At 46.8% G+C, this 21631-nt stretch overlaps 1 protein-coding gene across 4 annotated transcripts in view; it reads left to right on the forward strand.

The window, feature by feature from the left end:
* Positions 1–21631, forward strand: part of LMF1 (lipase maturation factor 1) — a 438974-nt gene that overhangs the window by 372389 nt on the left and 44954 nt on the right. For all 4 annotated transcript variants that reach the window (XM_075899802.1, XM_075899803.1, XM_014569758.3 and 1 more), the window contains 3 exons: positions 8187–8370; positions 13750–13903; positions 20428–20611. In XM_075899802.1, the coding sequence (XP_075755917.1) occupies positions 8187–8370; positions 13750–13903; positions 20428–20611 (522 nt within the window). The remainder of the gene's footprint in view (positions 1–8186; positions 8371–13749; positions 13904–20427; positions 20612–21631) is intronic.

Raw genomic sequence — 21631 nt, forward strand, 5'->3', positions numbered from 1 at the left:
CATGTTTTATGAATGTTTTGATGGTGAAACAGCATTTTTGGAGACCTCCTGTGACTTTAGAAAGAACAGTCCCAACAGGAGATTGAGTATGCAAAACATGAGAACTTGTCTGCGAAAGAAAAAAGCCAAATTGGATGAGCACACTTGAGGATACTGCATGGGGAAAATCTGGAGGCTAGTGATAGGATATTCCTATAATTCTAATTGAGATGGTCTTTTGGTGAAGATGCTGGATTGGTACTCAGAAGATCTAGTTTCAGGCCCTGATACAAACTGCCTAGGTGACCTGGGTGAGCCCTTAATCATCTTGTGTCTAACAACATGTCTTCATTACAGGGACGATTGATGCTGCCATGATTGATCTTCCGGAGTTTGATTTAGCAGGTCTAGTAAAGACCCACTAAATCGAACTCAGAGGGCGCCTCCATCTGCACTGGTGCTCCTGCAAGGCGTAAGGGAAGCTGATGGGAGCTTTTGCTCCCATTGACCTCCCACTGTGGGGCCAGCAAGAAAACTCGAATCAAGGTACATCAACTTCAGCTACGTAATTAACATAGCTGGAGGTGCATATCTTAATTTGAGCTTCCCCTTTAGTGTAGACCTGACCTATGTAAAATGGAGATAATTGTCAATTTCTCCCATCCTTTGTCCTGTGTATTTCCTTTGTAAGATCTGTAGCATCTGTATAAGATCCCCCATGTCAGTTGGACCTGTTAGGTACAAGGAGAGCCTGGTTTAGTAATAATAATGATCTCTCAGTCTACAGTTCAAATCTAGCCCATGTTGATAGCTTTTCTCGTCTGATGATGCCCTAGAATCCATCTAACATGCTCACACTCCTTGTCACTGAATATACCTTCATCATTGGCACTAACTGGAATCCTTGCTAATACTTTCAGGAGGAGCTAAGGATTAAATGGGCCTTGAAAACAGAACTTCTCACCCCCAAAATAATCCATCTCCAGGCGAGTTGAGATGTTGGCAGGGCAGTGTGAAAGAAACTTCAAAGAGAATACATTCAGTATCACTAGATGTTAGAGAAGAAACAGGTGACCCAGGAGCAGATGGGGTAAACAGAACTGCTTTGTCGCCCACGTGTGTTTACTCGGACATTCAACACAACGTCCAAATGGCAACAACCTGGTGCCAATCACACCCTTTTATCTATTTTAGTATGTTAATTCACACGTCTATCACTACTTTTCCTAAAACCTTATTTAGTAATGTTAACTCCCATAAAATAAATATTAATAAGCAAATAATTAATACAGTGATACCCACCCCTAATTACTATTTACATAATTTCTAATTAAATCAACAGTTTCCTATGCTACAAACTAACAGGTTAAAGAGATTACAAGGAATTTGACCCTAAACGTGTTATGCATAGCCAATGAGGATAAGCAAGAGACATAGCAAAATAGAGCAACTCCATACTTATCTGGTTTCCTAAGCTACAAGAACAAAGAGAGAGAACATGTTTATACATCAGAAAGGATAATACTGGTTTTGACCGGACCCTTAATCTATCTTCCCAAACTACAAAACAAACGGAAAAAAACATGTTTAAAGAGTAATGCTATGGCTGTTCCCCGAACCACTCATGTAGTCATTTCAGATCTATTAATTTTTACATACCCCAACACTAGATACTTCCATATCCAGCCCACCTAATTAGCCTCATTAATACGAGTCCTACAATTGACAGGTATTTCTTCAGCTGTTATATATCTCTCTTGATTTCTGTTATTTCACTCCAATTCACCTGAGGAAGTGGGTTTTACCCACAAAAGCTCATGATTCTATATATTTTGGTTAGTCTCTATGGTGTCACAGGACTCCTCATTGTTTTTATAGCTACTCCCATTTTTAGAGTTGTGGTGGTGATGTGATGCAACCTCGGTCTACCAGGCTCTCGAAAGCATGCTTTGGCCACTGTGCAAATCATGCTGTAAAATAGCACGTAAATAATTCACAGGAAGATCGAGCATGGCTGCATGAATAGAGAAATGTGCTTAAAAGTAACAGTACCAATCAAAGGTTTACTTTTCAGCCAGCTAGAGGGTGTGGGAAAATTCTCGTGAGCTGATTTCAAGTCTGGTAAATCAAGTGACTTTAGTACATTGGAGGGCATTATTTTTCAACACGTGAGTCATGAAGTCAACATTATAACCTTTGTTTTTTTTACGGGTAAGATGCTGGGGCTGAGTTTTTGGTTTTGTTTGGGGGTTTTTGGTTCAAGACTCAGCTAGTTAATACAGTACCAATCAAAGGTTTACTTTTCAGCCAGCTAGAGGGTGTGGGAAAATTCTCGTGAGCTGATTTCAAGTCTGGTAAATCAAGTGACTTTAGTACATTGGAGGGCATTATTTTTCAACACGTGAGTCATGAAGTCAACATTATAACCTTTGTTTTTTACGGGTTAGATGCTGGGGCTGAGTTTTTGGTTTTGTTTGGGGGTTTTTGGTTCTAGACTCAGCTAGTTAATTAGCATAAAAAGGGTAAATCCTAAGGAGCATGACTAACGGGACAAGAATCCAAATCCGTCTCAACACTCAAACAGTTTTAAATATGCATCATCTGCTCTTTTTTGAGTGGAGTCCTATAAAGTGTGTGATGCCGACATGCTAAATCATTTATAATGTTTCCAGTTTTGATGAACTGGCTGGGCGTTTCAGCCAGGCAATCAGTCCCATGAAAACCCAGATGTGTCTTAATGGCAACTGTGCTGTGATTGGCTCCATTTATCATGTTGTTATGCTGGCATTGGAGCAACATTGTAGTGTCAACTCTTGTGTCTGGTGTGAGATTGTGTCAGCAAGGCTGGGTTGGCAGGGTGTAACTCTTGTGCAGGAGCATGGAACAATTACATATGTTTACTGCTCTAGGCTGAGAAACACGTGTTTTGTGTAGGAGAGGGAAGCAATGCACTGAACGGCATCTTCCAATGGGGTTAGAGTCTGGATTGCGTTGTAGTGTCCTTTAAGGTAAACGGGCCAAATCTCCAGCTGAGGTAAACATGCATAGCATTGTTGACTTCAGTGCAACATCACACGCAGGCTGAATGTTTGGCCCTCTTAACCCTTTTTCTTTTATGGTGAGGAGTGATGGGTAATGAGAATGCCCATTTGGATGGTCTTGAGGCAAATACATGGGCATTGCCAGAGTGGATCAGAGCCAATGTCCATCTACGCCAGCATCAAGCACTTACTATGGGATATACTTGGTATGGAAGTACGGTATGCCCTCCAGGGGTGTTTCCCCTACCCGCACAGCTCTAGAGGCAACTGCCTCAAAGAACTACAACCTCTGGTAAGTAGCCTCTTTTTCTTCTTGCGGTGACTACCAACGTTCCCTCTAAGCTACTCACAGCTCACAACTTCCCAGTGATTAATCAGTCCTGCCCAGTCAGAGACTCAGGGCTCTGAGCTGCATGGAACAAACTGACTGGGTAGGGCTGATTAATCACCTGTGAAGCTGTACTGCCGAGCATCTTAGAGGGAACACTGATGGTCACCGCAAGAAGAAAAAGAGGCTTCGTAGCAGAGGTTGTAGTTCTTTGAGGCGGTTGCTTCTCGAGCTGTGTGCAAAGCTTGGACTGTTGCCGGGGAAGTGGCTGTATGAGCTTTTCTAGATTTGATTTTAATAAATCGTGAGGAATGGGTTGAGAATTTTCAAGCGGAAGGCAGCTTGGGTGAAAGTGATCATGAAATCATGGAGTTCATGATTCTAAGGAATGGTAGCAAGAGAACAGCAAAATAAAGACAGTGGATTTCAGGAGGGCAGATTTTGGTAAGCTCAGAGAGGTGGTAGGTAAGGTCTATGGGAAGGAAGATTAAGAGGAAACACCATTCAAGACAGTTGACAGTTTTTCAGAGGGACATTATTAAGGGCCCAAGAGCAAACTATTCCACTCCATAGGAAAGATAGAAGGTATGACAAGAGACCACCTGGATTTAACCAAGAGATCTTAAATGATGTCAAAATGAAAAAGTGGCAACTAGGTCAAATTACAAAGGATGAATATAGGCAAATAACTGAGGTATGTAGGGGTAAGCTTAGAAAGGCAAAGCCACAAAAAGTTCAATCTAACTAGAGATATAAAAGGTAACAAGAAAACACTCTACCCAGCTACGTCTAGACTAGCACGATTTTCCAGAAATGCTTTTAACAGAAAAGTTTTTCGTTAAAAGCATTTTCAGAAAAAATCGTCCGTGGCCAATCTAGATGTGCTTTTCCGCAAAAAAGCCCCAATTGCCATTTTCGCGATCAGGGCTTTTTTTGCGGAAAACAAATCTCAGCTGCCTACACTGGCCCTTTTGCCCAAAAGTTTTGCGCAAAAGGGACTTTTGCCCGAACGGGAGCAGCATAGTATTTCCGCAAAAAGCACTGATTTCTTACAGGAGGAAGTCAGGGCTTTTGCGGAAATTCAAGCGGCCAGTGTAGACAGCTGGCAAGTTTTTCCAGAAAAGCGGCTGATTTTCCGGAAAAACTGGCCAGTCTAGACACAGCCCCCATGTATTAGAAGCCAGAGAAAGACTAACAGCAGGGTAGGCCCATTGCTCAGTGAAGAGGCAGAAATAACGAAAAAATGGAAATGGCAGAGGTGCTTAACGATGTCTTTGTTTTGATTTTCACCAAGAAGGCTTGGTGGTGCCTGGATGCCTAACATAGTGAATGCCAGTGGAAATGAGGTGGGTTTAGAAGTTAAAATAGGAAAAGAACAAGTTAAGAATTGCTTAGAGAAGTTAGATATGTTCAAGTCACCAGAGCCTGATGAAATGCATCTTAGAATACTCAAGGAGCTGATAGAGGAGGTATCTGAGCCATTAGCTATCATCTTTGAAAAGTCAAGGAAGTCAGGAGAGATTCCAGAAGACTGGAAAAGGACAAATCTAGTGCCCATATATAAAATGGGAAATAGGAACAACCCAGGAAACTTCAGACCAGTCAGTTTAACTTCTGTGCCAGGAAAGATAATGGAGCAGGTAATTAAGGAATTCATCTGCCAACATCTGGAAGATAATAAGGTGATAGGGAACAGCCAGCATGGATTTGTAAACAACAAAGCATGTTAAACCAATCTGATAGATTTCTTTGATAGGATATCAAGCCTTGTGGATAAGGGGGATGTGGTGGACGTTGTATACCTAGTTAGTAAAGCATTTGTTAGGTCTCGTATGCCCTTCTTATCAATAAACCAGGGAAATATAACCTAGATAGGGCTACTATAAGATGGGCGCACAACTGGCTGGATAACCGTTCTCAGAGAGTAGTTATTAACGGTTCACAGTCATGCTAGAAGGGCATAACAAGTGGGGTTCTGCAGGTGTCTCTTTTGGGATCGGTTCTGTTCCATGTCTTTGCTAATATCTAACTAATTGATAATGAGAATATGATTATTAAGTTTGCAGATGAAACCAAGCTGGGAGGGGTTGCAAGAGCTTTGGAGGATAGAGTCAAAATTCAAAATGACCTGGACAAACTGGAGAAATGGTCTAAGGTAAATAGGATGAAGTTTAATAAGGAGAAATGCAAAGTGCTCCACTTAGGAAGGAACAGTCAGTTTCTCACATATAATGGGAAGCAACTGTGTAGGAAGGAGTACTGCAAAAAGGGATCTTGGGGTCATAGTGGACCACAGGCTAAATATGAGTGAACAGTGTGAAACTGTTGTAAAAAAAAGCACACATGAGTCTGGGCTGCATTAACAGGAGTGTTGTGAGCAAGACACGAGAAGTCATTCTTCAGCTCTACTCTTTGCTGATTAGGCCTCAGTTGGAGTATTGTGTCCAGTTCTGGACACCACATTTCAAGAAAGATGTGGAGAAATTGGAGAAGGTCCAGAGAAGAGCAACAAAAATGATCAAAGGTCTAGCAAACATGAGCTATGAGGGAAGAGGAGGAGGGAGAGAAATTGTTCTTCTTGACCTTTGATGATAGGACAAGAAGCAATGGGCTTAACTTGCAGCAAGGGGGAGGTTTAAGTTGGACATTAGGAAAAAATTCCTGTCAGGGTGGTGAAACACTGGAATAAATTGCCTAGGGTGGTTATGGAATCTCCATCACTGGAGATATTCAAGAGCAGGTTAGACCAGCATCTGTCAGTGACAGTTTAGATTGGGGTGGCCAACCAGTTAGAGACGAAGAGCCAAAATAGCTGTGGATAGAGTGCAAAGAGCCACGTATTTTATATATACATAGAGAGAGAAAGAGAGAGAGAACACAAAATGCAGTGATAAAAATAACATTACAAGATATTTCAGACAAAAACCAATAACAAAAATCTCTAGTCACTTAAAAAATTCATGGCCAGTCCATAGATCTTCAGAGAACTTGACAAGGAACAAACATCAAATTAAAAAAACACCAACCCTTTAAAAATACAGTAATATTCTCACACTAACTATAAGCATCCCCACCATGTATTTTAAATGTAAAACGACTGTCCTATGATGTCCTGTGAGTTTTTTAAAATTAAACTGAACTGAGAAGTAAATCAGCACAATTTCAAGTGCCTGTTTCACTCCAGCTTGTTGGTCTCTGGTATGGCTTCCTCATTTTTTTTTAATTATGAAGATTTTGGCTTTTTTATCATTCTAAAAATTCAGGTCTGTCCCAGACTGCCAATATGAGAGGTTCAAAAACAATAAGGGAGAGACTCAGATCTCAGAATAATTGCTTCAGCCTGGGAAACAATTGCCTTTGAATTTTCTTTAAAGAAACAGTGTAAACCAGGTACATGCTGATTCTTTTTTTGCCCTGGAATTTAACAATGACGTCTGTGTTGGCTGCCTTATTCTGCATCCATGAAGACTTTGAGTTGAAGGTGCTTCAGCCCTCGCTCCCCCCGCCCCCTCCCTCTCTAACCCATTGCCTTCCCCCTCCCCCAGAACCAGGCACCCCCGGCCACCCGCTCTAACCCATTGCCTTCCCCCTCCCCCAGAGCCAGGCGCCCCCAGCCGCCCGCTCTAACCCAATGCACCCACCCCTCCACCAGAGCCAGGCACTTCTAACCTCCCTGCTCTAACTCAATGCACCTCCCCTCCCCCAGAGCCAGGCAATCCTCCCCCTTCTCCCCTCCCCCCCCCCACACTCTAACCTAATGCTTGGGTCTCACCAGAGCCACCGCCACCACCACCACGCACTTCTCCCTCCAGGCACTGGGGCACGTGTGCAGAGCAGCCGGCTGTGAGCAGTCCGAGTGCACGGCTTAGAACCAGCAAGAACCACATTTCTTTGAGCAAAGAGCCGGGGGTTGGCCACCCCTGGTCTAGATGGTGCTGGGTTCTGCCGTGAGGGCAGGGGACTGGACTGGATGACCTCTCGAGGTCTCTTCCAGTTCTAGTGTTCTGTGATTCTATGATGAGTACCCCTTTGTGTCACCAGACATTGAGCGCCCAAGGCATTGGACAGAATTGCCATCCACAGCCGCCTCAGTTCCTCCTCCATGACGGCAGCTGGAGGAAATTCAGCCATTTCTTTCCTGTCTGATGTGCCATACTTCTAGCTAACTCTTTTTTATAACACTCCCCCTGCCTGACACACACACACACACACACACACACACACACACACACACACACACTGTAGGATTGCAACTATCAGGCAGTGACAATGTGTATTAGGGTCCCCTGTTAAAATCAGATATGAACGGTCCCCCAAAGCCAGGAAGTAGTGCAAGGGAAACCCCCTCAGCAGCACAGAAGGTACAGGGCGCGAATGTTTATCGATATTTGTCAAGTAATTTTAAAAAATTGATTTGCTCAATGTTTCCATGAGCTGGAGCAGCTGGAAGCCCCTTTGACGCAGGGCTGTCTGGCCCTATTTTTGAGATCCACCCACATCAGAAGTGAAATGATATTTGAGAGTTGAGGTTGTCACCTAAGGATGGCCACTGGCCACACAGGTTTCTCTGCAGGTTGGCAGGGCCTGTTCACACTCCCAGATGGTTTGTTACAGCCGTACACTTCCAAACCAGTCAGCTGTAATCACCACGCTACCAAACCTTGTTTCCAGGGAACAAACTGTTGTGCAGAGAGAGTTTCCTTTCCTCCTATAGACAAATGCTGTTGTAGTAAGGCTGGGGCCCTGTTGCTCAGAAACCTAACCAGACGACATGTTTCCCAGTCATTTCCCTACCTGTACTCGCAACTGCCCGGTGCTTTCATTCTTTCCTACTCTAGGTGGTCTTAATTATCAGTGGGAACCTGAGCTTCCTCAACTGGTTAACGATCGTGCCTAGCGTTGCCTGTTTTGATGACCGCTGTGTGGGATTCCTGTTCAGCTCCAAAGAGGGACGTGTGAAGGACCAAGTGTTGAAGATACAAGCCGAACAGGCAGCAGGACAGAGGCTTCCTTTGAGATACGGTAGGCGTCCAGTTTCAACTTTTCCTAACCCTCAGTGTGCAAGAGCGAGGACCAAGAGAGGTCCTAGCATCCAGTGACCTTGCGGAGACTCGCAGCCCCTTCTACAGACGCGTGTGTAGGAAAAACAAGCCCATTTATAGATCCGTAGCCAGGAGCCATCAAGTTTCTGAGATACCCTGAAGGGCCCTCCCTTAGCATGTCTCCGAACTTATCCACCTGGTGCGCTTAGCACTGGTCCTCCAAGCTCAGCCGCTGGCCTGCTGGTGACTTTGGGTGAGCATCTTTGTTCATGGCAGATGGCACCCGCTCCATTGACTTGAGGGGTATTTGAAGGCAGCGGTTTTCAAGCTTTTTTTTTTTTCTCATAACCCAGTTGAAGAAAATTGTTGATGCCGCGACCCAACAGAATGTGACTAGCGTGCGGGCCCCGGAGTGGGGCTGAGGAGAAGAGCTTTGGGCTGTAGGAGGGGGCTTTGGCTTTGGCGGGGGGGTCACAACAAAGACAGGCAGGGCTGACCTTGAGTGGACCCCAGTCAGCAGTGCAGTGGGGGCGCTAAGGCAGCTTCCTGCCTCTCCTGGCACCGCAGACCAGGCTGCGCCCCAGAAGCAGCCAGCAGCAGGCTCCCGGCCAATGGGAGTGCAGAGCTAGTGCTCAGGGAAGGGGCAGTGCACGGAGCCCTGTGCATTCTGCCCTCCACCTAGGAGCCACGACTGCTTCCGACTACTTCTGGCTCAGTCTGTGATGCCTGGATAGGCAGGAAGCTGCCTTAGCCCCTCCCACTGGTCACCTGATCCCCCTGCAGCAATGAGACTCAGGGCCCAACGTCCCACCCACCCAGTCCTGGGTCGTGCCCCGTTGTTTGAAAACCGCTGCTTTAAGGTACTATTCAGCATGAGGAAAGGATTCAGAGGTATTAAAATTAAGCCACAGATACGTTGAAAACTTGGCTTCACTGAGGTCAAGGACAAAACTCTCGTTGATTGCAAGGGGACTAGAGTTTCACCAGTATTTTTTAACATTTAAACATGAAAAACGTGTTTTACATGGATCACACTTTCCAATTTCCAGCATTTGCCACTGACACTATAAACGTAATAGAGGGGGAAGGGCAAAAAAAGTCACTCTTACAAATGCATAATTTTTAAGGAGTGGTGCTCTTAGATTTTAAGAACACTAGCTTTGTTTGAGCATCAAGAACTTGGCTGTCAAATTGCCCTGGGCATATAGTTTGGCCAACAGGTCTAGCATGAAAATGTAAATAGAAGAAGTTTTGTTAACCTGAAAAAAAAAACCAACGAAGCATGAGGCTAAGGTACACTGCTAAGATTAAAAAAAAATACAATAATATCCCCAACGAGAACTGACAGCATAGCGAGAAGGGGGATTTCTTTACAGGGGCTGGGTAACAAATGTAAAGCTCTTTCTAGTATTTGTATAAGTGACATGTAAGCAACACATTGCACATAGTATCAACATCAGTTGCAGATGCTCATTTTTAAATATACCAACCGTCCATCAGAAAGACAAAAGAATGTTTACAAGATAAAACGTTCTTTTGAAGCAAGTCCGATCCCCTACCCTCCCCCAATTAAGCTGTTTGTTAAACTGAAGTGTTTGGTTTCAGTCCTGCTAGAAAATGCAATGACATTTTACTATGTATTTATTTTAAATATTTTACTAGAAATCTCTTTAGCAGCAGCATTTGAAATCCAAAGAGCTTTCCAGCAAGGCTGGTGAATGCAGTGATCGAAGTGGCGCGAGAGAGCTCATGTGGAGTTGGGATTTTCGGTCACTCTGAGTAAACCTGTTTCTGGTTTGTTGGAGACAAGACGGAAAAGTGGTTGTTCAGTGTCCCAATCTTGGATCACTTGGAGAATGAGAGAGATCCTCTTTTAACCCACCTTCCCAGCCTTTCCCCCGACACTCTCAGACAGGTTCCCACAGACCACAAGCGAAAGGTTACCTAGGGCATGCCTTCATGATAGATTGGATCGACCTCTCCTGTCTACTCCGATACTCCACCAAAATGAGAAGAGTAAGTGGAGTCGATGGGAGGGTGTCAGGTGCCGACTTAACACAGTGAAGATACCGCCATAAGCAGACATAATTAGGTCAACTTCAGATACATCTACTATATATTGGAGAGGAGTTTGTCTGTTTGTCTGTTCAAGAACTCCTAAACGGTGAGAGACAGGACCACCAAATTCTGTACACAGCTTCCTCTCGCCCTAACTTAAAGCAACATAATTGTTTGGTTGTGTCAGGAAAACAGGATAAGCCTGGAATGGAATTGCATCTCAGAAAACCAAGCAAAAAAGAACCAATCATTGGGCAGGTGAAAGGGGTTGACAGGGGGTGCGTCCCACCCCATCCAGGACTGCCCCATCCCCAAGTCTCCCACCCCCCAGGTGCCCTGTACGGACAGCCTGGATGGACTGAAGCTGCCCTCCCCCCCGCCCCGATTTGTATGAGGACATTGTTGGCTGTTCCCCTTTGTTAGGGAACAAGGGGAAAGTGCACAGTTTGCTCCTTTCCTCACTGTGGCTGGGGAGTGCAGGGGGCAGATGAACTGCACACTTTGCTCTCGCTCCCTGGCTGGGACAGGTAAGAGAAGAGCAAGCAGTCCTGGTACAAATTTCGGAGCAGGGGGAGGGACCTGCAGCCTCCTTCCCCTCCCCCCATGCACATAGAGTCCCCTGCCAAAGGTTCTCCTCACACACACACACACACCCCAAACCTGACTCCTACATTCCCAGCCCCCTACCCGGAGCCCTTCCTTAAGGACCCGAGCAATGCCAGGGAAACATGCTAGTGATCCATGTAGCTGAAGTTGCGTGACTTAGGTTGATGGCCTGCAGTCATCTGGACGATGCTCCAGACAGAAGAACCCTCCCATACTTGCTACAAGCCTGGGTCTCAGACCCGGCTTAAATCCACCCCGTTCCAGAAAGCACCTAGGCACATGCTGGATAATACTGGATTGCTGAATCGTAGCCTGGGACAGGAGTGCCATGAAGCAGAAGTTCTAGAGGACCGTGAATCCCAAGAGTCAGAAGAACAGAGCGTGGCCCTTTGGCTCATGCAAAGATTAATGGGGCTTGTCCCATGGGGCCAGATTCCTAAGGCACCAACGCTGGTTGATATCAATGGGACTTAGGTGCCTAAATACCTTTTAGGAGCTGCTGCTTGCTATCTGTGCATCGGATCCAAGTCCCACTAAACTCTTTAGCAGATCCTGCACCTCTTCCTCCAGTTTGGCTCCTTTCGGGTGCCATTCTCCCCATGAGTTCTTCTGTCACTGCCTGGAAAGGTCAGATAGGTGCACCTTGCAGACTCTGGTTATGGTGCACAGTTCTGTGGGTGTCCAGGGTGCAGCTGATCAGGGAAGGGCAAACCCTCACTCACCCCTTTAATGTCAGAGGAGTCTGAGGAGTCGAGAGATGCAGAATCAAGCCCCAACTTAGCACTCAGACAAAAGGGTGACCCTAGAGAGGCACCGAGACTGGCAGTAAAACTTTGCACTTTGGTGTTCGTCTCTGATTTTTTTTCCCTTGCAGGCTAGAAGCCTCGGGCCAGTCGAAAGACAAACAAACCTCCCCAGGCGACTTCTGTATTGCTTTGCTGCATCACAGAGGCAACCCTGCTGCGATGCCGGGGACTGGGTTAGATAACCCACCCTGAGCGCCCTTCCGACTCAAATGATTCTCCAAAAATATTCCCAGACTAAACAATTATTCATACTATGTGAGAGGTTTAAATAAACATCCCGCTCCTGCAGAGATAAGAGGAAAGCTGCGTGCATTTGCTTTGAGTCCTCTCCTTCTCCACATTAAATTGAAAACAATCATCAGCACACAAAAAAACCATCAGAAGCCTTTGCTGCTTTGCCCGATTGTAATAACTTTAGATTCTCTGTAGCCTGAAATGCTGCATTTTATCCTGTATCGCACCAGTCTGGTTTGCAGAGTTCTTCATGCAAGCCATATCCCAAAGCACTCCACAGTGTCAAATAATGCAGCTCTGAAGTTGAAATAATAGCCAAAGGGGAGGGACACGTATAGACGCATTAGCCAGGAAAAAGATGAGAAGCAAAGGAAGTTTTTGTGTCAGAGGCAGGAAGACGCAGAAAAGCCAATTCCAGGGGTAAGAGCGGCAGAGAACACGTGTTTCTTGCACCAGCGGTGAAAGAGGACAAAGAAAAGGCTGGTGTTAGGAACGTGTCGGGGAACAGAGAAGGTTTAAGATCAGCAGGAGAGCGTCCATGGAAAACAAGAGGGGCAATTTTGAACAATGTCTAAATGCCATCGGTGGGTTTTTCCAACGCTAAGCTGTAATTGCTCTGACATTGCAGACATTTTTCTTTTTAGCCCCTTCTCAGAGTATTTAGAGAAAGGCAGATCTTTGGAGAGATACAACATGGCTTACTGGCACGGGTTTGTTTGAGCATGAGTAAGAATTCACCCACTTGAGCTTGAAAGGGAGCTGACACCTGCTGGTAGCAGCCCTCTGACGGTACGTCTAAACTACATGCCTCCGTTGACGGAGGCATGTAGATTTGTGTATTCGAAAAAGGGAAATGAAGCCGCGATTAAAATAATCGGGGCTTCATTTAAATTTAAATGGCTGCCCCGCTCTGCAGACAAACAGCTGATCAGCTGTTTGTCGGCTGATCGGGGCAGTCTGGACGCGCCGCGCTTACAAGGAAGCCTTTCTTGATCGGCGCAGGTAAACCTGATTTCACGAGGCATACCTGCACCGATCAAGAAAGGCTTCCTTGTGAGCATGGCGCGTCCAGACTGCCCCGATCAGCCAATAAACAGCTGATCAGCTGTTTGTCTGCAGAGCGGGGCAGCCATTTAAATTTAAATGAAGCCGCGATTATTTTAATCGTGGCTTCATTTCCCTTTGCCGATCTGTCTAATCTACATGCCTCCGTCGACAGAGGCATGTAGTCTAGACACACCCTGAAATTGCCTGGCAGGGGACAGGAAAGGTTTGGGGGAGGGAGTAAGATCTAAACTGACAATGAGGAACTTCAGACAGGGGGCACCTACACTGCGGGGCTTAACTCGAAATCAGCTACGCCTCTTGAGCTACGTCAGTGGCGTTGCTTATTTCGAAATAGGGAGCGTCTACGCAGCACACATTTAGAAACAGAGCCCTCTTCCTCTGACTTCCCTTATTCCTCGTACAATGAGGGTCACAGGAATGGGAGTAAGAAGTCCTCCAGCTTGACAGTATTTTGACACTATTGCGAAATAACTGCCTGCTGTGTAGACGCGGACTAAGTTATTTTGGGATAGCGCTAGTTATTTTGAAATAGTGTTGTACTGACAGTGAAGTCACTTCCTTCCTGGCTCTGTTTGTGTCCTCCCCAGGCTGCTACGTCCGCAAAGTGGTGAATGTCTCCTTTGGACTCCTGATCGCCTACCTGAGTATTCCCGTCATTCTCAACCTGCTTAATTCCAGACAAGTCATGAACACCTCCTTCAACCCGCTCAGGATAGTAAACACATACGGCGCTTTTGGAAGGTACTAATCATTTGTCTTGTCCCAGAGCTATTCTAGTCTAGTCTAGTCTAGTGTAGTCTAGTCTAGTCTAGTCTATCAACATGAGGAAACAGACAGACAGACAGACAGTCTTTGGGCACGTCTAGACTACATTCTAATTTCGAAAGGTTATGCAAATTCTGCGGGAATTTGCATATCCGCAGGAATATGCATATCTTCTTCCAATCGCTTTTTCGAAAGCGTATCTTTTGAAAGTGGAAGTAGTCTGGACACGGTTTTTTTCAGGAAAAAATCCTTTTTCGAAAAACCACATAAACCTTTTTTTAGAAGTGTTTTTGTTTGTTTTTTTTCTTCGAAAAAGGGGCTTTTTCCTGAAAAAAATGCATCCAGACTACTTTCACTTTCGAAAGACCCACTTTCGAAAAAGCAATCAGAAGAAGATAGGCAAATTCTTCTGGAATTTGCATATCCTCTTTCAAAATTAGAACGTAGTTTAGATGTGCCCTTTGTGTCTTATCACTTTTTTAAATCCTTCTGAAAGCTGATAGGTTCGGAGTGGCTGTTGTTTGGGGATGAGAAAAAAGAGAGTTCTTGAAAGAGCGATCAGAAAAACCTTCCCGACCACATTATCATTTATTTGACGATATCTTCATTTTTTAAATCTATAACTGTTCTTAAGAGGAAAACTATCTGGGGTATTAAAACATGATCCTATATCCAGAGAAGGTGAGGTTTCATATGGATCATATTCAGGGTGACTTTTTTTTTTCCTCCCTCTTGCGATCATGTTCATTCCTTGAGTTGGGAAGCTCTCCTCCACAAACCGGCCTTGCCTGTCTGCTCTGGGAGGAGAAAAGTCAGCCCTGAAAAGGAGCCTGCTGCGTGATACTATCTACAGGGTTCGGCATTAGGCTGTTTGGTTGCAGATGTCCACTCAGACTAAATATTTGTTGCTGCATTCAACCACATTGAACCTGTTCTGCTATCTAACACTGGGAGGAGCAGAGTCTAACCCAGTGTTTCTTAAACTTTTTAAGACCAAGGAACACCAAACAATAATAAAACAATAATATTTTTTTTATGAGGAACACCAAGGATTCTTTGTTGGGGGGGGGAGGTCAATAGGGGGGAAAAAATAAAAGGTCGCCTGCCCCTTTAAGGGTGATAGAAATGTAGCCGCGTTAGTCTGGTGTAGCTGGAACAAAAAACAGGACTATGTAGCACTTTAAAGACTAACAAGATGGTTTATTACGGGATGAGCTTTCGTGGGCCAGACCCACTTCCTCAGATCAAATAGTGGAAGAAAATTGTCACAACCATATATACCAAAGAATACAATTAAAAAAAATGAACACATATGAAAAGGACAAATCAAATTTCAGAACAGAAGGGGGATGGGGGGAGGAAGGTAAATGTCTGTGAGCTAATGATATTAGAGGTGATAATTGGGGAAGCTATCTTTGTAATGGGTAAGATAATTAATGTCTTTGTTTAAACCTAAGTGTAAAGTGTCGAATTTAAGCATGAATGACAGTTCAGAGGATTCTCTTTCAAGTATGGTCTGAAAAGGTCTTTGAAGCAGGATGCAGGTAATCAAGTCGTTGAGACAATGTCCTTTCTGGTTGAAATGGCAAGAAACTGCCCCTGGCAGGCCAGCCCCTATTTTCCACCCCTTCCTTCTCCCCTTGCTCTGTCTCATCTGTTCAGATCACCAGGCCTTCAAGGCAGGGCATGTGTATTAACCTAGCCTCAGAATCCGCGCTGTTATAATACCAAAGACTGCACATGCTGTGTGAGGGTCTCCTGCCCTACCCCTCTGCGGTTGCCACAAAGCCAGCCGGTTTCCATCTGCTAGGGCAGAGGTGGGCAATCATTTTGGGTGGGGGGCTACTCCCACGGATTTGGTAAGTGTTCAAGGGCTGCGTCTTCTGTGATGTTACTGGAGGAAGTGCAGGGTCTGGGATGGAGGTTGGGTGCAGACGGGAGCTCAGAGTAAGGGACTGGGGTGTGCGAGGGGGTGTGGGGTCTGGGAGGGAGTTTGTATAAAGGAGGGGATTGTGATCTGGGGCAGGAGCCTGGGGCGCAGAAGGGAGGGCCGGGTCCTGGAGGGGGTATGGGTGGAGGAGAGGATTCTGCCCGGGAGGAGGGGTGCGGGGTCTGGGAGGGGGGTTGTGACCTAAGGCAGAGGACGGAAGTGCATGGGTTTGGGTTGTGACCTGGGGCAGGATATTGGAGAGCAGAGTGTGATTGATGGGTGGGGCTCCGTGGTACAATGGAAAGCAGTGGTAGTTAGTTTGAGCTTGGCCTATGCTTCAAAGGTTGTGGGTTCAAATCCCACCAGAGTCATTTTAGGCTGGAGCACATGACCTACATGGAGAAGCTGAAGGATGGGGGTTATTTAATCTGCAGAAGAGAAGAATGAGGGGGGATTGGAGAACAGCCTTCAGCTACCTGAAGAGGGGGTCCGAAGAGGATGGCAAGAGGCTGTTTTCAGTGGTGGCAGGTGACAGAACAAGGAGCAAAGGTCTTACATTGCAGTGTGGCAGGTCTAGGTTGAATATTAGGAAAACTATTTCCCTAGGCAGGTGGAGAAGCACTGGGCTGGGTTCCCTGGGAAGGGGGTGGAATCTCCCTCCCTAGAGTTTTTTAAGTCTCGGCTTGACAACGCCCTGGCTGGGATGATTGAGTTGGGGTTGGTTCTGCTTTGGGCAGGGGCTAGACTCGATGACTCCTGAGGTCTCTTCCAGCTCTAGGATTCTGTGATTGACCTCCGCTTCTGCCTGCTGTGGGGCCTTGTGGCGCTTGCCTCGAGATGTTCTCTAGAGCAGGGTTTCTCCACCCGTGGGGCACCAGAATATTTCCAAGTGTTGTGGGGCAGCAGCTCCTGTCCCAGGGGACGGGCTGGGCTCATCTCCTTGCTCCAGGCACCCAGCACCACTCAGGCTGGGCCCAGCTGTGATGCTGATGGGAGTCCAGGTAGGCCAAATTTGAGTGAAGGACCCTGAAGCTAGGTCACGCTTCCGTTTGCTCAGATTTAGTCCAGTCCAGGGGAAGCGGGAGGATGTAAGGCCTGGAGCGGAGAGCTGAGCCCAGCCAGACTCAAAGCATGGAAGCCACCATTTTAGGGTGAGTACCAGACACAACACAACCTCCCCTGGAGGGGTGGGACAGGATCTGACTGAAATCACCTCAGAACTTGCATCCCCAGACTACAGACTGGGTCACGCCAGGCCATAAACATTTACAAAGGGCTGTTAAGCCCCAAAAAGTTGCTCTAGAGGCCGGAGCCAAAGAATGGGAACGGTTTCAGTGGGCGGAGGATCAGACCCAGATGGCTAGCCAATTGTTATCAAAGAGGCATTATAAAAGGAGGATACTGGCTGAGCAGGTACCCCGTGTAAGTACCCAGGTATGTCCCATCCTTGTTACCAAAACGTAACCTTGAAGTCTTTGTCAAAGCCACGTCATGCTGTGAGCAGTAAAGCTGCCCGACGTGCCTTTGAAATGATCTTTCTTTCCCCACCTTTGAAACAAGCTGAAATTTCTATTCAACCTCTGCGGAAAGGGAAGCTTAGAACAGGTGGGACTTGAAAGAACAGACTCCACCTTCTGCACTTTGGAGCACAGGTGTGTTTTGTGCACCGTGTGCAAGTCCTGTTGCGGGGGGAAAGTTGGAAGAGGACAAAGTCGTTTTAATCCTCACACCTCTGACGCTGGCGGCGTCCTGGAGTTGCGGGAGTTGGTTGTGTTTGGGCTGCAGGGTTTTTTTTTTTTCTTTTTCCGCTGCAGTCTAGGGTTTGTGCTTCAACAGTTACCAGAACCGAAACAGCATGTGATGAAATGCTGCTGTAACATGTTTGTAATTCCAGCCTATGTAAACCAATAAAGAGAGGATTGCAGCTCATAATGAATATACGATTATGTGAAACTTGACATATTTTGAATCACACAGTAGGAACATACTTTTATTAGTAATTTGGTGTCCCTGATTTACAGTGTGTTTCTAACCATTGGGCAGCTAGCCACGGCTCATAACTCAGCTTAGGGGAGAGTACGTAACTTGGCTGAAGAGCCCAGAAATCTATTACACGGAGGTAACAATTAGAAGTCGAGGTGAATGGAGGTCTGTTAGTTGCAAGCGCCTGTCACTGACAATAAGCTAAGGGGAAGGGAATTGCTTGTCCGAGCTTTCGGTGTCGTGGGTGGGCGGTTGCAGGACCGAGAGGGATGTAGGACCAGTTTGAGTGATGGAATTATGCTGTGTTGCATGCACCATGGCAAACAGGGTGTTCCTTTGTTAAGCAGCGTCACTGGCAGGTCTTTGGTGGGGGAGGGAATGACCTTGCGGAATGGATTTGACATGGGTGCCTCACTAGAGGTCTCTTTTTATGGCTCTGGGCTTGTGCTCTGCATTGTCCGATTGCCTTGCCGCGTGGATCGTAAGACTGAGCAGAGCCATGGGGAGGGGGTGGTTTTTATAGGTCTGATTAGGGTACAGCAAGCTTGTTTTCCTTTTCTGTTTCTCTTGGCTTCAATTGCAATGGCTCACAGGGCGTCTTTCCCTGCTGCCGCCAGTGGCTCCGTGAGATTCCTGCTCCTACCAGACTGTCGAAATGCTTGGGCACGCACAGACAGCTGCTAAAGGTGCCCCATGAATCATCTGTTCGGGGATACTCCCTAGGGGGTGGGTTGTGCATGTCAGCTGGCTGCCACATTCCAGAGCAGACCTAACCAGCTAAGGCTGGACACGCCATGTGTGTATCCTGCCCGTGGCCCCAGCCGAGGCTCATGCTCCGTGGCCAGCAGCTCAAGGAGGCCGGCTGCAGAAGGGCTGTGCTGCGCTCGTCCTAGCTGGGAGCCTCTCGGCTGACCCCGCAGCTGGGGTCTCTCTTGCTGGAGGCCACCAGCAAGATTGGCAGAATGCGCGCGGATAATTTGTGCGCGCATCTGTCACAGCGGCACATGGAATGGCACGTGCAAATACCCTCGGGCAGCCACACATGCAGATGGCACGTGTGCATTTTTGCTCCTGGGGCATTGTGAAAATCTGGATCACGTTTGTGATTGACCACGTCTCCGCTAGGCCACACGAGTCATGCGGTCACAAAGCGAAGCCTTTCACACCGCAACACGTGCTGCGCTTAGGCTGACTGACTGGCTGAGCTAAAGGGATATACTGGAAATGAAGGAGGGCAGAGAATCTTATCGTACAGTTGGACTGGGATTGGATTCCCTGCTCTGCCTTGGAGGGGGTCACCGTGTGTGTCTATAACGTTAGAAATGAATAATCCTAACGCACCTTAGAGACTAACAAATATATATGTATAGAGCCATGAGCTTTCGTGGGCAAAACCCACTTCTTCAGATGAGCTGGAGTGAGGGGGGAAAAAAGGGGGGAGCACAGAATGTATAACAGAAAAAGGAGAGAGAGAGAGGAGAAAAATGTACCTGTTGATTGTAGTGCCGATGAGAATGAGGCTAATTGAGTGGGTTAGAAGTGTCCCATCCTTAGCTTTTGATGTTAGTGGGGTGTTAAAAATAGGGAAGGCTGGTTTTATAATGGGATACCCAGCTAATGTTTTTGTTCAAGCGCAGGGAAACTGTTAAATTTGTAGATAAATGCCAGTTCCGCTCTCTCTCTGTCATTGGCTGGTGAAATCTGATTGTAGAAGGATGGCTACTTTTACATCCATGACTGAGCAACCAGGCAGGTTAAAATGTTCCCCTACTGTGCATTCCCATTTCTGATGTCTGACTTCTGCCCATTTATCCTTTGGCTCGGAGACTGTCCAGCAGGGGTGTAGCGAGGGAGGGATGGGGGGCAGTTGCCCCCGGGCGCCACACTAGGGAGGTACCAATTTAGTCCGTCTCCACTCCCCCTGTCATCCCTCGGCTCGCCTGCTCCTCCTCCACCCACAGCCAGTGCCTGGAGCTTCCTCCCTGCCTCTGCCCCCAGCCCAACCCTCCTCCGTCTCCGCCGGCAGGTGAGTGCTTGTGGGGACCCGGCTCCAAACTGGGGGGGGGACGGGGAAACGCAGTACAAGCTCCCCTTCTTCCCCCAGGGTTGGGCTCAGACCTGTGCCAGGTTCGGGGCCCCGGCCGGAGGGGAAGCAAATTTTGCCTTTGCCCCCGGGCACGTAACACCGTTGCTACGCCTCTGCTGTCTGGTTTGGCCAGTATCTTTGGCAGAGGGGCATTGCTGGCGCTTGATGGCCCGGCCTTGTGAGACTTCGGGCAGGTCTTAGTCTCCTACTGCCTCAATTCCCCACCCGTACAATGGGGGTCGTAGCACAGCCCTACATCCCCAGGGCCTGGGGAGGGTAAACACGCTGAAGATGGTGAAATGCTCCAATACGATGGTACGGGCGGGGGCCTTAGAAGTAACTCACATAGACTGTTAAGCTGCTGCCGCATTTCCCCGTAGCCAAAAAGGCCAAAGGCAGGTTAAAAGAAACATGAGGCTACTGGAGTACGTACTATACTTGCCAGTAGCTAAGATTTGGCACAGCCTGAGGAAATAACAATGCAATGATTATTTCTCACAGCATCACGAAGGAGAGAACCGAGGTCATCTTCCAAGGCACGTCTAGCCTGGACCCCAATGATCCCACTGCGGTTTGGGAGGAGTATGAATTTAAATGTAAGCCTGGGGGGTTGAAGAGAAGGCCGTGCCTTATCACACCGTACCACTACCGTCTGGACTGGCTCATGTGGTTTGCTGCGTTCCAGGTGCGTACCTTCAATGAACTGAGGTTTGTGAGTTCTGTGGCCTAGAAAGAACAACGGAAAGCCAGGGAACAAACCATTTGAAACTGCTCTGCCCCCTGGAATAGACATTCTCCCTCCCCCCCACCCCCCGCTTGTTTCATCTGGTGTTGTAGTTGGTGATGGTTACATTACAGAAATAGGGTAACACCTTGCTCTTAGATAGAGGGGCTTTAAGCTACGGATCTCAAAAGTAGCAATAGTCCTGTGTAGAGAGCTATCTCCAATTTTTTAGATGGGGAAACTGAGGCACAGTAGTTGAGTGACTCTGCCAAACTCACAGAGGGAGTTAGTGGTGGAGCCAAGGATGGGACCCAGCTCTTCTATCTCCCTGTCCACTGTGCTAATCAACAGACCACATTTACATAGCAAGACAAACAGGTACCTGTTGGTATTTTCTAATGGCTCGCAAACAGGGGGAGAATGACCACTTTGGATTAATAATTTGTTGACCAATAGAGGTAACATGGGCCAGTGCAGTAGCAGAGTGGGCGTGGAGTCAGGGATATTAGGGTCTAACATCTCTGCTACTGACTTATAGAGTGGACTTGGGCAAGTCATTTAACCTCTGTGCACCCCATTTTCCCCATTCATACAGTGGTGATAATCATACCTGTCCACACTTGTAAACTGTTCCAAGGAAGCACAAAGAGGCCAATGTTTCCTGAGTAAACTATTATTTGTTTCCATTACGTTTCATTTTGAAAACATTCTCCATTTTTGTTATTTCTGATTGCTAACATTGCATCATATTTTGCCTTTTCATTCCAAAGAGCCCTCATATAATTTGCAGATAGTATCCTTGCAGAGAACATTTCTCCCATCACTGAAATGCACCCACCTCTGCAGTGGAACACTACAGCTCACAGGAACGCGTCATAGCACTTTAGGGCAGTAAAGAAGGATGAACTGCAGGGGGAATGTAGTTTGGTAAAATGTGACTGTCCAGTTTTGGAGTTTTATCAGGATAAGTAAGCTCTGCTC

This window comes from Pelodiscus sinensis, chromosome 16 (genome assembly GCF_049634645.1).
Source record: "Pelodiscus sinensis isolate JC-2024 chromosome 16, ASM4963464v1, whole genome shotgun sequence".
Lineage (NCBI taxonomy): Eukaryota > Metazoa > Chordata > Testudines > Trionychidae > Pelodiscus > Pelodiscus sinensis.